This window comes from Telmatherina bonti (assembly GCF_933228915.1).
Source record: "Telmatherina bonti genome assembly, chromosome: 13".
Taxonomy (NCBI): Eukaryota; Metazoa; Chordata; class Actinopteri; order Atheriniformes; family Telmatherinidae; genus Telmatherina; species Telmatherina bonti.
In genome coordinates this window covers 39,529,115-39,542,968 of record NC_136611.1, presented here as the reverse complement: position 1 = coordinate 39,542,968, position 13,854 = coordinate 39,529,115, and the positions used below count along the sequence as shown (strand labels likewise).

The 13,854-nt window shown below is 45.5% G+C and overlaps 1 protein-coding gene across 1 annotated transcript in view; it reads left to right on the top strand.

The window, feature by feature from the left end:
- Nucleotides 1-2,778: 2,778 nt before the first annotated feature.
- LOC306764584 (regulator of G-protein signaling 3-like) overlaps nucleotides 2,779-13,854 on the top strand; it is a gene marked incomplete at both ends in the record, with an annotated part of 157,519 nt that continues 146,443 nt past the window's right edge. The window contains one exon of the mRNA XM_079251758.1: nucleotides 2,779-2,832. Within this exon, the coding sequence (XP_079107884.1) occupies nucleotides 2,779-2,832 (54 nt within the window). The remainder of the gene's footprint in view (nucleotides 2,833-13,854) is intronic.

Sequence of the window (13,854 nt, the reverse complement as noted above, 5' to 3'; positions counted from 1 at the left end):
ATCTGAGCCAACTCACCACCAGGTGGTGATCAGTTGAAGCTCCGCCCCCCTCTTCACCTGAGTGTCCAAGGCATGTGGCCGCAGGTCCGATGATACGACTACAAAATCCATCATGGAACTGCGACCCAGGGAATCCTGATGCCAGGTGTACATATGGACACTCTTATGTTGGAACATGGTGTTCGTTATAGACAATCCATGACGAACACAGAAGTCCAATAACAAAACACCATTTGGGTTCAGAGGGGGGGGACCATGCCTCCCAATCACCCGTCCCCCCACCCGGAGGCGGAGGGAAACTACCCTTTCATCCACCGGGGTAAACCCCAACGTGCAGGCACCAAGCTGGGGGCTGATGAGAATGCCCACACCTGCTCGGCACCTCTCACCATGAGCAACTCCAGAGTGGAAGAAGGTCCAGCCCCTCTCGAGGGTACTGGTTCCAGAGCCCAAGCCATGCGTCGAGGTGAGTCCAACTATATCTAGTCGGAACCGCTCAACCTCGCGCACAAGCTCAGGCTCCTTCCCCACCAGAGAGGTGACGTTCCACGTCCCTAGAGCCAGCTTCTGCAGCCGGGGATCGGACCGCCAGGGTCCCCGCCCCTTGCTGCCGCCCAGCTCACATTGCACCCGACCCCTACGGCTCCTCCTGCAGATGGTGAGCCCACGGGAGGATGAATGGCATTGGTGGCATTTTTACATTTTATCATGGATGAATGTTATCAACCATGTTAAAACTTTAAAATGTCAGTTGTTTGATATTTCCTCAGTTATTGTTACTAATAATTATTGTTGGTATGTAGTTTGTAGTATGGTTCTGGTGACATTTCAACAAATACACTGAATGCAGTGTGCTGACCAGCTCTCATGATATTTCTAATCAATATATTCTATTTTCTATTCTGTTCTTACAAGATACTGTGTTTTACCGGCAAGTGATGCATTGACTTCAGCTTGCTGGTTTTCCTTCTTTTCTCTTTTCTGCCACCGATTCATGGTGTCTGAAGACCATGACTAGTTAATGTTGTATGTCTTTTTTTAAAATTTTTTTTTACAAGGGGCACACAGAGGGGGTGGGTAGTGTGTGTGTGTGTATGTGTGTGTGTGTGTGTATGTGTGTGTGTGTGTGTGGGGGGGGGGGGGGGATCTAGACCTTCTTGTTAGGCTCATGTAAATATTGGTTAATGTTAGTTTTGTATTGTTCATATTATAAATAAAAATAACCATAGATATGGAACACTGATTTTGCCTCAACCTGATGAGGTTGAACCCCTCCTCCCTCCCCCTCACTGCCCTACGTGCAGAGAATGATGCATGTGCATGTGGTGGTAGCGGTAGCGCTACTGAGGTACCAACCAGGCCTTCTGGCCTTCATACTGATGAAATAACCGGGCCTGTTGTAATTTGTAATAGAGAACCACTGCACCCTTCTTGGCCAATGCGTCCCCCAGCCATCGACGCAGACACCGGCCACATTGTTTTTGTCCAGACATTCGTGGACAAACTGGTCATTTTGAGTGGTTTGTAGAGGTCATACTTTGATAATGTTATAAACCACACCCACATTGGCAATGTAATCTATAATATAATCTATAATCTATAGACATGTAGCTCAATAATTTTCTCAAAATGTCTTATGGTTTATAACATCCCTTTAACATCCCATTTTCCCAAACTGAAAGATCAGGCCAGCTACCCACAAAGTAATGTTTGTGTGTGTGTGTGTGTGTGTGTGTGTGTGTGTGTGTGTGTGTGTATTCTAACAGTGACCTCATTTACAATAATTACAAAAAAGATGTATTTACATCAAAATATCAAGAAAAAGAAGCTGTCCTAAAAGTTTTTAGCTGCGGGAACAACAGCTAATTTAGTATGATTTTCTACTCAGCTCAGCATGTCTACAATCATGGCGCAGGTGGTGTCTTTACTCCAAGGGTCTGGGCCAGTTTTGTTGACAAGCGCTTTAAAGGTGTGACGGAGTTCAACTGGAAAGTTGGGCGATCGATTCCAGGCTTCCCCTAACAGGCCGAAGTGTCCTACGGCAAGACACTGAACCAAGCTGCCCCCCGATGTGCCTATCGGGGTGTGAGTGTGTTGGATGAGTGTGTGTGTGAATGGGTGAATGTGACAAGTAGTGTAAAGTGCTTTGAGTGGTCTGTATGACTAGAAAAGTGCTATAGAAGTACAAGTCCATTTACCATGACCATTTGAAGTTAGAAATAATTGGGATTTAGTGATTATTATATAATAACTGGTCAGATAATGGCATAACACCAGGAGGACTGGCTTAGGTCTGAACTGGGTCCAGGCTTCTGGGAATGTCCTCACAAAGACGGCAGGACAGCACATGTGTATTCAGGAAGTGTGTATCTTATCACAGCAACGCACACACTGTTTTTGTGTTTTTATGTGTGTGTGAGTTTCCTGCCATTATTCTGTCGGCTGGTTCCCACACACACACACACACATCCATTCCAGCTCCAAGCCTTCTGATGACGGGTCGCTGATTCTCCCAGACCCAGTGGAACTGAATACCTGGTTCTTGGACCTACTTTCTGAGAAGTCTGAGTTTGCACTGAACCCCGTCTGGACTGTAGAGCTGTGGACCTTCATTATCTCGGTTCTGGTCTTGTGACGTCCAGATCTGGATTGGATCCGTTTCTGATTATGTGGACCGGATATTTCTGGACCTGGTTTTGTGCCTACAGATCTGTTATCTGACTCCGTCCTGCTGGCTGGGCTTCAGCTCTGCAGGAGGAACCAACTTGATCCACAGCCATGCACACTATCCACTGTCTCTGTGGCATCTGCATCGGACAGAACCTGCCGCAGGTCTGAAACACCCGGCTTATTGATTGCTCTGATCCATTTGATTGATGAGGGGGAGTTCTGTTGTCGGGTCAGGGTCTGGTCTCAGAGATACAACAAGGGTTTAGGAAAACATTGGCCAAACAACAAACAACATGAACGATCGCACACAACCCAAGGAAGAAACCAGAAGGAAACAATCCGCTATTCTGATTGGTTGGATGTTGTGATGTCACGACTGCCACTTTGTCATTTTCCTGCAAAGCCTCCACTTTCCTTCTGTGTGTGTGTTAATATTTTATATCCTCATCTTAAGACATCTACATCTGGGATAGTGTGTGTGTGTTTCTGAGATGTATGTTACTGCCCGTGTGTGTGTGTGTGTGTGATGTCAATCAATAATTCACACACATTAAAAGTGAATGAAAGGGCTGGAAAAGTGGGTGTGTTCTATGTGTGTTTCTGGGTGTGTTCTACGTGTGTTTCTGGGTGTGTTCTACGTGTGTTTCTGGGTGTGTTCTACGTGTGTTTCTGGGTGTGTTCTACGTGTGTTTCAGGGTGTGTTCTACGTGTGTTTCTGGGTGTGTTATACGTGTGTTTCAGGGTGTGTTCTACGTGTGTTTCTGGGTGTGTTCTACGTGTGTTTCTGGGTGTGTTCTACGTGTGTTTCAGGGTGTGTTCTACGTGTGTTTCTGGGTGTGTTATACGTGTGTTTCTGGGTGTGTTCTACGTGTGTTTCTGGGTGTGTTCTACGTGTGTTTCTGGGTGTGTTATACGTGTGTTTCAGGGTGTGTTCTACGTGTGTTTCAGGGTGTGTTCTACGTGTGTTTCTGGGTGTGTTCTACGTGTGTTTCAGGGTGTGTTCTACGTGTGTTTCTGGGTGTGTTATACGTGTGTTTCAGGGTGTGTTCTACGTGTGTTTCTGGGTGTGTTCTATGTGTGTTTCTTGGTGTGTTCTACGTGTGTTTCTGGGTGTGTTATACGTGTGTTTCAGGGTGTGTTCTACGTGTGTTTCTGGGTGTGTTCTATGTGTGTTTCAGGGTGTTCTACGTGTGTTTCTTGGTGTGTTCTACGTGTGTTTCAGGGTGTGTTCTACGTGTGTTTCAGGGTGTGTTCTATGTGTTTCTGGGTGTGTTCTACGTGTGTTTCAGGGTGTGTTCTACGTGTGTTTCAGGGTGTGTTCTACGTGTGTTTCAGGGTGTGTTCTACATGTGTTTCAGGGTGTGTTCTATGTGTTTCTGGGTGTGTTCTACGTGTGTTTCAGGGTGTGTTCTACGTGTGTTTCAGGGTGTGTTCTACATGTGTTTCAGGGTGTGTTCTACATGTGTTTCTGGGTGTGTTCTACGTGTGTTTCTGGGTGTGTTCTACGTGTGTTTCTGGGTGTGTTCTACGTGTGTTTCTGGGTGTGTTCTACGTGTGTTTCTGGGTGTGTTCTACGTGTGTTTCAGGGTGTGTTCTACGTGTGTTTCTGGGTGTGTTATACGTGTGTTTCAGGGTGTGTTCTACGTGTGTTTCTGGGTGTGTTCTACGTGTGTTTCTGGGTGTGTTCTACGTGTGTTTCAGGGTGTGTTCTACGTGTGTTTCTGGGTGTGTTATACGTGTGTTTCTGGGTGTGTTCTACGTGTGTTTCTGGGTGTGTTCTACGTGTGTTTCTGGGTGTGTTCTACATGTGTTTCATGGTGTGTTATACGTGTGTTTCTGGGTGTGTTATACGTGTGTTTCAGGGTGTGTTCTACGTGTGTTTCTGGGTGTGTTCTATGTGTGTTTCTTGGTGTGTTCTACGTGTGTTTCTGGGTGTGTTATACGTGTGTTTCAGGGTGTGTTCTACGTGTGTTTCTGGGTGTGTTCTATGTGTGTTTCTTGGTGTGTTCTACGTGTGTTTCTGGGTGTGTTATACGTGTGTTTCAGGGTGTGTTCTACGTGTGTTTCTGGGTGTGTTCTATGTGTGTTTCTTGGTGTGTTCTACGTGTGTTTCTGGGTGTGTTATACGTGTGTTTCAGGGTGTGTTCTACGTGTGTTTCTGGGTGTGTTATACGTGTGTTTCAGGGTGTGTTCTACGTGTGTTTCTGGGTGTGTTCTACGTGTGTTTCTGGGTGTGTTCTACGTGTGTTTCAGGGTGTGTTCTACGTGTGTTTCTGGGTGTGTTACACGTGTGTTTCTGGGTGTGTTCTACGTGTGTTTCTGGGTGTGTTCTACGTGTGTTTCTGGGTGTGTTATACGTGTGTTTCAGGGTGTGTTCTACGTGTGTTTCAGGGTGTGTTCTACGTGTGTTTCTGGGTGTGTTCTACGTGTGTTTCAGGGTGTGTTCTACGTGTGTTTCTGGGTGTGTTATACGTGTGTTTCAGGGTGTGTTCTACGTGTGTTTCTGGGTGTGTTCTATGTGTGTTTCTTGGTGTGTTCTATGTGTGTTTCTTGGTGTGTTCTATGTGTGTTTCTTGGTGTGTTCTATGTGTGTTTTTGGGTGTGTTCTACGTGTGTTTCTGGGTGTGTTCTATGTGTGTTTCTAGGTGTGTTCTACGTGTGTTTCAGGGTGTGTTCTACGTGTGTTTCTGGGTGTGTTCTACGTGTGTTTCTGGGTGTGTTCTACGTGTGTTTCAGGGTGTGTTCTACATGTGTTTCAGGGTGTGTTCTACGTGTGTTTCTGGGTGTGTTCTACGTGTGTTTCTGGGTGTGTTCTACGTGTGTTTCTGGGTGTGTTCTACGTGTGTTTCAGGGTGTGTTCTACGTGTGTTTCTGGGTGTGTTATACGTGTGTTTCAGGGTGTGTTCTACGTGTGTTTCTGGGTGTGTTCTATGTGTGTTTCTTGGTGTGTTCTATGTGTGTTTCTTGGTGTGTTCTATGTGTGTTTCTTGGTGTGTTCTATGTGTGTTTCTGGGTGTGTTCTATGTGTGTTTCTTGGTGTGTTCTATGTGTGTTTCTGGGTGTGTTCTACGTGTGTTTCTGGGTGTGTTCTATGTGTGTTTCTAGGTGTGTTCTACGTGTGTTTCAGGGTGTGTTCTACGTGTGTTTCTGGGTGTGTTCTACGTGTGTTTCTGGGTGTGTTCTACGTGTGTTTCAGGGTGTGTTCTACATGTGTTTCAGGGTGTGTTCTACGTGTGTTTCTGGGTGTGTTCTACGTGTGTTTCTGGGTGTGTTCTACGTGTGTTTCTGGGTGTGTTCTACGTGTGTTTCAGGGTGTGTTCTACGTGTGTTTCTGGGTGTGTTATACGTGTGTTTCAGGGTGTGTTCTACGTGTGTTTCTGGGTGTGTTCTATGTGTGTTTCTTGGTGTGTTCTATGTGTGTTTCTTGGTGTGTTCTATGTGTGTTTCTTGGTGTGTTCTATGTGTGTTTCTGGGTGTGTTCTACGTGTGTTTCTGGGTGTGTTCTATGTGTGTTTCTAGGTGTGTTCTACGTGTGTTTCAGGGTGTGTTCTACGTGTGTTTCTGGGTGTGTTCTACGTGTGTTTCTGGGTGTGTTCTACGTGTGTTTCAGGGTGTGTTCTACATGTGTTTCAGGGTGTGTTCTACGTGTGTTTCTGGGTGTGTTCTACGTGTGTTTCTGGGTGTGTTCTACGTGTGTTTCAGGGTGTGTTCTACATGTGTTTCAGGGTGTGTTCTACATGTGTTTCAGGGTGTGTTCTACGTGTGTTTCTGGGTGTGTTCTACGTGTGTTTCTATGTGTGTTCTACGTGTGTTTCTTGGTGTGTTCTACGTGTGTTTCTGGGTGTGTTCTACGTGTGTTTCAGGGTGTGTTCTATGTGTGTTTCTGGGTGTGTTCTATGTGTGTTTCAGGGTGTTCTACGTGTGTTTCTTGGTGTGTTCTACGTGTGTTTCAGGGTGTGTTCTACGTGTGTTTCAGGGTGTGTTCTATGTGTTTCTGGGTGTGTTCTACGTGTGTTTCAGGGTGTGTTCTACGTGTGTTTCAGGGTGTGTTCTACGTGTGTTTCAGGGTGTGTTCTACATGTGTTTCAGGGTGTGTTCTATGTGTTTCTGGGTGTGTTCTACGTGTGTTTCAGGGTGTGTTCTACGTGTGTTTCAGGGTGTGTTCTACATGTGTTTCAGGGTGTGTTCTACATGTGTTTCTGGGTGTGTTCTACGTGTGTTTCAGGGTGTGTTCTACATGTGTTTCTGGGTGTGTTCTACGTGTGTTTCAGGGTGTGTTCTACGTGTGTTTCAGGGTGTGTTCTACGTGTGTTTCAGGGTGTGTTCTACATGTGTTACTGGGTGTGTTCTACGTGTGTTTCAGGGTGTGTTCTACGTGTGTTTCAGGGTGTGTTCTACATGTGTTTCTGGGTGTGTTCTACGTGTGTTTCTGGGTGTGTTCTATGTGTGTTTCTGGGTGTGTTCTATGTGTGTTTCAGGGTGTGTTCTACGTGTGTTTCAGGGTGTGTTCTATGTGTGTTTCTAGGTGTGTTCTATGTGTGTTTCTGGGTGTGTTCTACGTGTGTTCTACGTGTGTTTCTGGGTGTGTTCTATGTGTGTTTCAGGGTGTGTTCTACGTGTGTTTCTGGGTGTGCTCTACGTGTGTTTCAGGGTGTGTTCTACGTGTGTTTCTGGGTGTGTTCTATGTGTGTTTCAGGGTGTGTTCTATGTGTGTTTCTGGGTGTGTTTTACGTGTGTTTCAGGGTTTGTTCTACGTGTGTTTCTGGGTGTGTTCTATGTGTGTTTCAGGGTGTGTTCTATGTGTGTTTCTGGGTGTGTTCTATGTGTGTTTCTGGGTGTGTTCTACGTGTGTTTCAGGGTGTGTTCTACGTGTGTTTCAGGGTGTGTTCTACGTGTGTTTCAGGGTGTGTTCTACATGTGTTTCAGGGTGTGTTCTACATGTGTTTCAGGGTGTGTTCTATGTGTGTTTCTGGGTGTGTTCTACGTGTGTTTCAGGGTGTGTTCTACGTGTGTTTCAGGGTGTGTTCTACGTGTGTTTCAGGGTGTGTTCTACGTGTGTTTCAGGGTGTGTTCTACATGTGTTTCAGGGTGTGTTCTATGTGTGTTTCAGGGTGTGTTCTACGTGTGTTTCAGGGTGTGTTCTATGTGTGTTTCTAGGTGTGTTCTATGTGTGTTTCTGGGTGTGTTCTACGTGTGTTTCTGGGTGTGTTCTATGTGTGTTTCAGGGTGTGTTCTACGTGTGTTTCAGGGTGTGTTCTATGTGTGTTTCTAGGTGTGTTCTATGTGTGTTTCAGGGTGTGTTCTACGTGTGTTTCTGGGTGTGTTCTATGTGTGTTTCAGGGTGTGTTCCTTTGTGTGTGTCAGGGTGTGTTCTATGTGTGTTTCTGGGTGTGTTTCAGTGTGTGTTCTACGTGTGTTTCTGGGTGTGTTCTACGTGTGTTTCTGGGTGTGTTCTACGTGTGTTTCTGGGTGTGTTCTATGTGTGTTTCAGGGTGTGTTCTACGTGAGTTTCAGGGTGTGTTCTATGTGTGTTTCTGGGTGTGTTCTATGTGTGTGTCAGGGTGTGTTCTACGTGTGTTTCTGGGTGTGTTTCAGTGTGTGTTCTACGTGTGTTTCTGGGTGTGTTTCAGTGTGTGTTCTACGTGTGTTTCTGGGTGTGTTCTACGTGTGTTTCTGGGTGTGTTCTACGTGTGTTTCTGGGTGTGTTCTACGTGTGTTTCTGGGTGTGTTCTATGTGTGTTTCTGGGTGTGTTCTATGTGTGTGTCAGGGTGTGTTCTATGTGTGTTTCTGGGTGTGTTTCTATGTGTGTTCTACGTGTGTTTCAGGTTGTGTTCTATGTGTGTTTCAGGGTGTGTTCTATGTGTGTGTCAGGGTGTGTTCTATGTGTGTTTCTGGGTGTGTTTCAGTGTGTGTTCTACGTGTGTTTCTGGGTGTGTTCTACGTGTGTTTCTGGGTGTGTTCTACGTGTGTTTCTGGGTGTGTTCTATGTGTGTTTCTGGGTGTGTTCTACGTGTGTTTCAGGGTGTGTTCTACGTGTGTTTCTGGGTGTGTTCTATGTGTGTTTCTGGGTGTGTTCTACGTGTGTTTCAGGGTGTGTTCTACGTGTGTTTCTGGGTGTGTTCACATGTGTTTCTGGGTGTGTTCTACATGTGTTTCTGGGTGTGTTCTACATGTGTTTCAGGGTGTGTTCTACGTGTGTTTCTGGGTGTGTTCTACGTGTGTTTCAGGGTGTGTTCTACGTGTGTTTCAGGGTGTGTTCTACGTGTGTTTCAGGGTGTGTTCTATGTGTCTTTCTGGGTGTGTTCTATGTGTGTTTCTAGGTGTGTTCTACGTGTGTTTCAGGGTGTGTTCTACGTGTGTTTCAGGGTGTGTTCTACGTGTGTTTCAGGGTGTGTTCTATGTGTGTTTCTGGGTGTGTTCTACGTGTGTTTCAGGGTGTGTTCTACGTGTGTTTCTGGGTGTGTTCACATGTGTTTCTGGGTGTGTTCTACATGTGTTTCTGGGTGTGTTCTACATGTGTTTCAGGGTGTGTTCTACGTGTGTTTCTGGGTGTGTTCTACGTGTGTTTCTAGGTGTGTTCTACGTGTGTTTCAGGGTGTGTTCTACGTGTGTTTCAGGGTGTGTTCTATGTGTCTTTCTGGGTGTGTTCTATGTGTGTTTCTAGGTGTGTTCTACGTGTGTTTCAGGGTGTGTTCTATGTGTGTTTCAGGGTGTGTTCTATGTGTGTTTCAGGGTGTGTTCTACGTGTGTTTCAGGGTGTGTTCTATGTGTGTTTCAGGGTGTGTTCTATGTGTGTGTCAGGGTGTGTTCTATGTATGTTTCTGGGTGTGTTTCAGTGTGTGTTCTACGTGTGTTTCTGGGTGTGTTCTATGTGTGTTTCTAGGTGTGTTCTACGTGTGTTTCAGGGTGTGTTCTACATGTGTTTCTGGGTGTGTTCTATGTGTGTTTCTATGTTTGTTCTACGTGTGTTTCAGGGTGTGTTCTATGTGTTTTTCAGGGTGTGTTCTATGTGTGTTTCTGGGTGTGTTTCAGTGTGTGTTCTACGTGTGTTTCTGGGTGTGTTCTACGTGTGTTTCTGGGTGTGTTCTACATGTGTTTCTGGGTGTGTTCTATGTGTGTTTCTGGGTGTGTTCTATGTGTGTTTCTAGGTGTGTGCTACGTGTGTTTCAGGGTGTGTTCTATGTGTGTTTCAGGGTGTGTTCTATGTGTGTGTCAGGGTGTGTTCAATGTGTGTTTCTGGGTGTGTTTCAGTATGTGTTCTACGTGTGTTTCAGGGTGTGTTCTATGTGTGTTTCAGGGTGTGTTCTACGTGTGTTTCAGGGTGTGTTCTACATGTGTTTCTGGGTGTGTTCTATGTGTGTTTCTATGTGTGTTCTACGTGTGTTTCAGGGTGTGTTCTACGTGTGTTTCAGGGTGTGTTCTACGTGTGTTTCAGGGTGTGTTCTACGTGTGTTTCAAGTTGTGTTCTACGTGTGTTTCTGGGTGTGTTCTACGTGTGTTTCAGGGTGTGTTCTATGTGTTTTTCAGGTTGTGTTCTACGTGTGTTTCTGGGTGTGTTCTACGTGTGTTTCAGGGTGTGTTCTACATGTGTTTCAGGGTGTGTTCTACGTGTGTTTCTGGGTGTGTTCTACGTGTGTTTCAGGGTGTGTTCTACGTGTGTTTCAGGGTGTGTTCTAGTTGTGTTTCTTGGTGTGTTCTACGTGTGTTTCTGGGTGTGTTCTACGTGTGTTTCTGGGTGTGTTCTACGTGTGTTTCTGGGTGTGTTCTACGTGTGTTTCAGGGTGTGTTCTACGTGTGTTTCTGGGTGTGTTCTACGTGTGTTTCAGGGTGTGTTCTACGTGTGTTTCAGGGTGTGTTCTAGTTGTGTTTCAGGGTGTGTTCTACGTGTGTTTCAGGGTGTGTTCTACATGTGTTTCAGGGTGTGTTCTACGTGTGTTTCTGGGTGTGTTCTACGTGTGTTTCTGGGTGTGTTCTACATGTGTTTCAGGGTGTGTTCTACGTGTGTTTCTGGGTGTGTTCTACGTGTGTTTCAGGGTGTGTTCTACGTGTGTTTCAGGGTGTGTTCTAGTTGTGTTTCTTGGTGTGTTCTACGTGTGTTTCAGGGTGTGTTCTACGTGTGTTTCTGGGTGTGTTCTACATGTGTTTCAGGGTGTGTTCTACGTGTGTTTCTGGGTGTGTTCTACATGTGTTTCAGGGTGTGTTCTACGTGTGTTTCAGGGTGTGTTCTACGTGTGTTTCTGGGTGTGTTCTACGTGTGTTTCAGGGTGTGTTCTACGTGTGTTTCAGGGTGTGTTCTATGTGTGTTTCTGGGTGTGTTCTATGTGTGTTTCTAGGTGTGTTCTACGTGTGTTTCAGGGTGTGTTCTACGTGTGTTTCTGGGTGTGTTCTACGTGTGTTTCAGGGTGTGTTCTACGTGTGTTTCAGGGTGTATTCTACGTGTGTTTCAGGGTGTGTTCTACGTGTGTTTCAGGGTGTGTTCTATGTGTGTTTCTGGGTGTGTTCTATGTGTGTTTCTAGGTGTGTTCTACGTGTGTTTCAGGGTGTGTTCTATGTGTGTTTCTGGGTGTGTTCTACGTGTGTTTCAGGGTGTATTCTACGTGTGTTTCAGGGTGTGTTCTACGTGTGTTTCTGGGTGTGTTCTACATGTGTTTCAGGGTGTGTTCTACATGTGTTTCAGGGTGTGTTCTACGTGTGTTTCAGGGTGTGTTATATGTGTGTTTGTGGGTGTGTTCTACATGTGTTTCTGGGTGTGTTCTATGTGTGTTTCTGGGTGTGTTCTATGTGTGTTTCTGTGTGTGTTCTTTGTGTGTTTCAGGGTGTGTTCTACATGTGTTTCTGGGTGTGTTCTATGTGTGTTTCAGGGTGTGTTCTATGTGTGTTTCTGGGTGTGTTCTACGTGTGTTTCTGGGTGTGTCCTACGTGTGTTTCTGGGTGTGTTCTATGTGTGTTTCAGGGTGTGTTCTACGTGTGTTTCAGGGTGTGTTCTACATGTGTTTCAGGGTGTGTTCTACGTCTGTTTCTGGGTGTGTTCTAGTTCTGTTTCTTGGTGTGTTCTATGTGTGTTTCTGGGTGTGTTCTATGTGTGTTTCTAGGTGTGTTTCAGGGTGTGTTCTACGTGTGTTTCAGGGTGTGTTCTATGTGTGTTTCAAGGTGTGTTCTATGTGTGTGTCAGGGTGTGTTCTATGTGTGTTTCTGGGTGTGTTCTACGTGTGTTTTTGGGTGTGTTCTATGTGTGTTTCTAGGTGTGTTCTACGTGTGTTTCAGGGTGTGTTCTACATGTGTTTCTGGGTGTGTTCTATGTGTGTTTCTGGGTGTGTTCTGTGTGTGTTTCAGGGTGTGTTCTACGTGTGTTTCTGGGTGTGTTCTACGTGTGTTTCTAGGTGTGTTCTACGTGTGTTTCAGGGTGTGTTCTACGTGTGTTTCAGGGTGTGTTCTATGTGTCTTTCTGGGTGTGTTCTATGTGTGTTTCTAGGTGTGTTCTACGTGTGTTTCAGGGTGTGTTCTACGTGTGTTTCAGGGTGTGTTCTACGTGTGTTTCAGGGTGTGTTCTATGTGTGTTTCAGGGTGTGTTCTACGTGTGTTTCAGGGTGTGTTCTATGTGTGTTTCAGGGTGTGTTCTATGTGTGTGTCAGGGTGTGTTCTATGTATGTTTCTGGGTGTGTTTCAGTGTGTGTTCTACGTGTGTTTCTGGGTGTGTTCTATGTGTGTTTCTAGGTGTGTTCTACGTGTGTTTCAGGGTGTGTTCTACATGTGTTTCTGGGTGTGTTCTATGTGTGTTTCTATGTTTGTTCTACGTGTGTTTCAGGGTGTGTTCTATGTGTTTTTCAGGGTGTGTTCTATGTGTGTTTCTGGGTGTGTTTCAGTGTGTGTTCTACGTGTGTTTCTGGGTGTGTTCTACGTGTTTTTCTGGGTGTGTTCTACATGTGTTTCTGGGTGTGTTCTATGTGTGTTTCTGGGTGTGTTCTATGTGTGTTTCTAGGTGTGTGCTACGTGTGTTTCAGGGTGTGTTCTATGTGTGTTTCAGGGTGTGTTCTATGTGTGTGTCAGGGTGTGTTCAATGTGTGTTTCTGGGTGTGTTTCAGTATGTGTTCTACGTGTGTTTCAGGGTGTGTTCTATGTGTGTTTCAGGGTGTGTTCTACGTGTGTTTCAGGGTGTGTTCTACATGTGTTTCTGGGTGTGTTCTATGTGTGTTTCTATGTGTGTTCTACGTGTGTTTCAGGGTGTGTTCTACGTGTGTTTCAGGGTGTGTTCTACGTGTGTTTCAGGGTGTGTTCTACGTGTGTTTCAGGTTGTGTTCTACATGTGTTTCTGGGTGTGTTCTACGTGTGTTTCTGGGTGTGTTCTACGTGTGTTTCTGGGTGTGTTCTACGTGTGTTTCAGGGTGTGTTCTATGTGTTTTTCAGGTTGTGTTCTACGTGTGTTTCTGGGTGTGTTCTACGTGTGTTTCAGGGTGTGTTCTACGTGTGTTTCTGGGTGTGTTCTACATGTGTTTCAGGGTGTGTTCTACGTGTGTTTCTGGGTGTGTTCTACGTGTGTTTCAGGGTGTGTTCTACGTGTGTTTCAGGGTGTGTTCTAGTCGTGTTTCTTGGTGTGTTCTACGTGTGTTTCAGGGTGTGTTCTACGTGTGTTTCTGGGTGTGTTCTACATGTGTTTCAGGGTGTGTTCTACGTGTGTTTCTGGGTGTGTTCTACATGTGTTTCAGGGTGTGTTCTACGTGTGTTTCAGGGTGTGTTCTACGTGTGTTTCTGGGTGTGTTCTACGTGTGTTTCAGGGTGTGTTCTACGTGTGTTTCAGGGTGTGTTCTATGTGTGTTTCTGGGTGTGTTCTATGTGTGTTTCTAGGTGTGTTCTACGTGTGTTTCAGGGTGTGTTCTACGTGTGTTTCTGGGTGTGTTCTACGTGTGTTTCAGGGTGTGTTCTACGTGTGTTTCAGGGTGTATTCTACGTGTGTTTCAGGGTGTGTTCTACGTGTGTTTCAGGGTGTGTTCTATGTGTGTTTCTGGGTGTGTTCTATGTGTGTTTCTAGGTGTGTTCTACGTGTGTTTCAGGGTGTGTTCTATGTGTGTTTCTGGGTGTGTTCTACGTGTGTTTCAGGGTGTATTCTACGTGTGTTTCAGGGTGTGTTCTACGTGTGTTTCTGGGTGTGTTCTACATGTGTTTCAGGGTGTGTTCTACATGTGTTT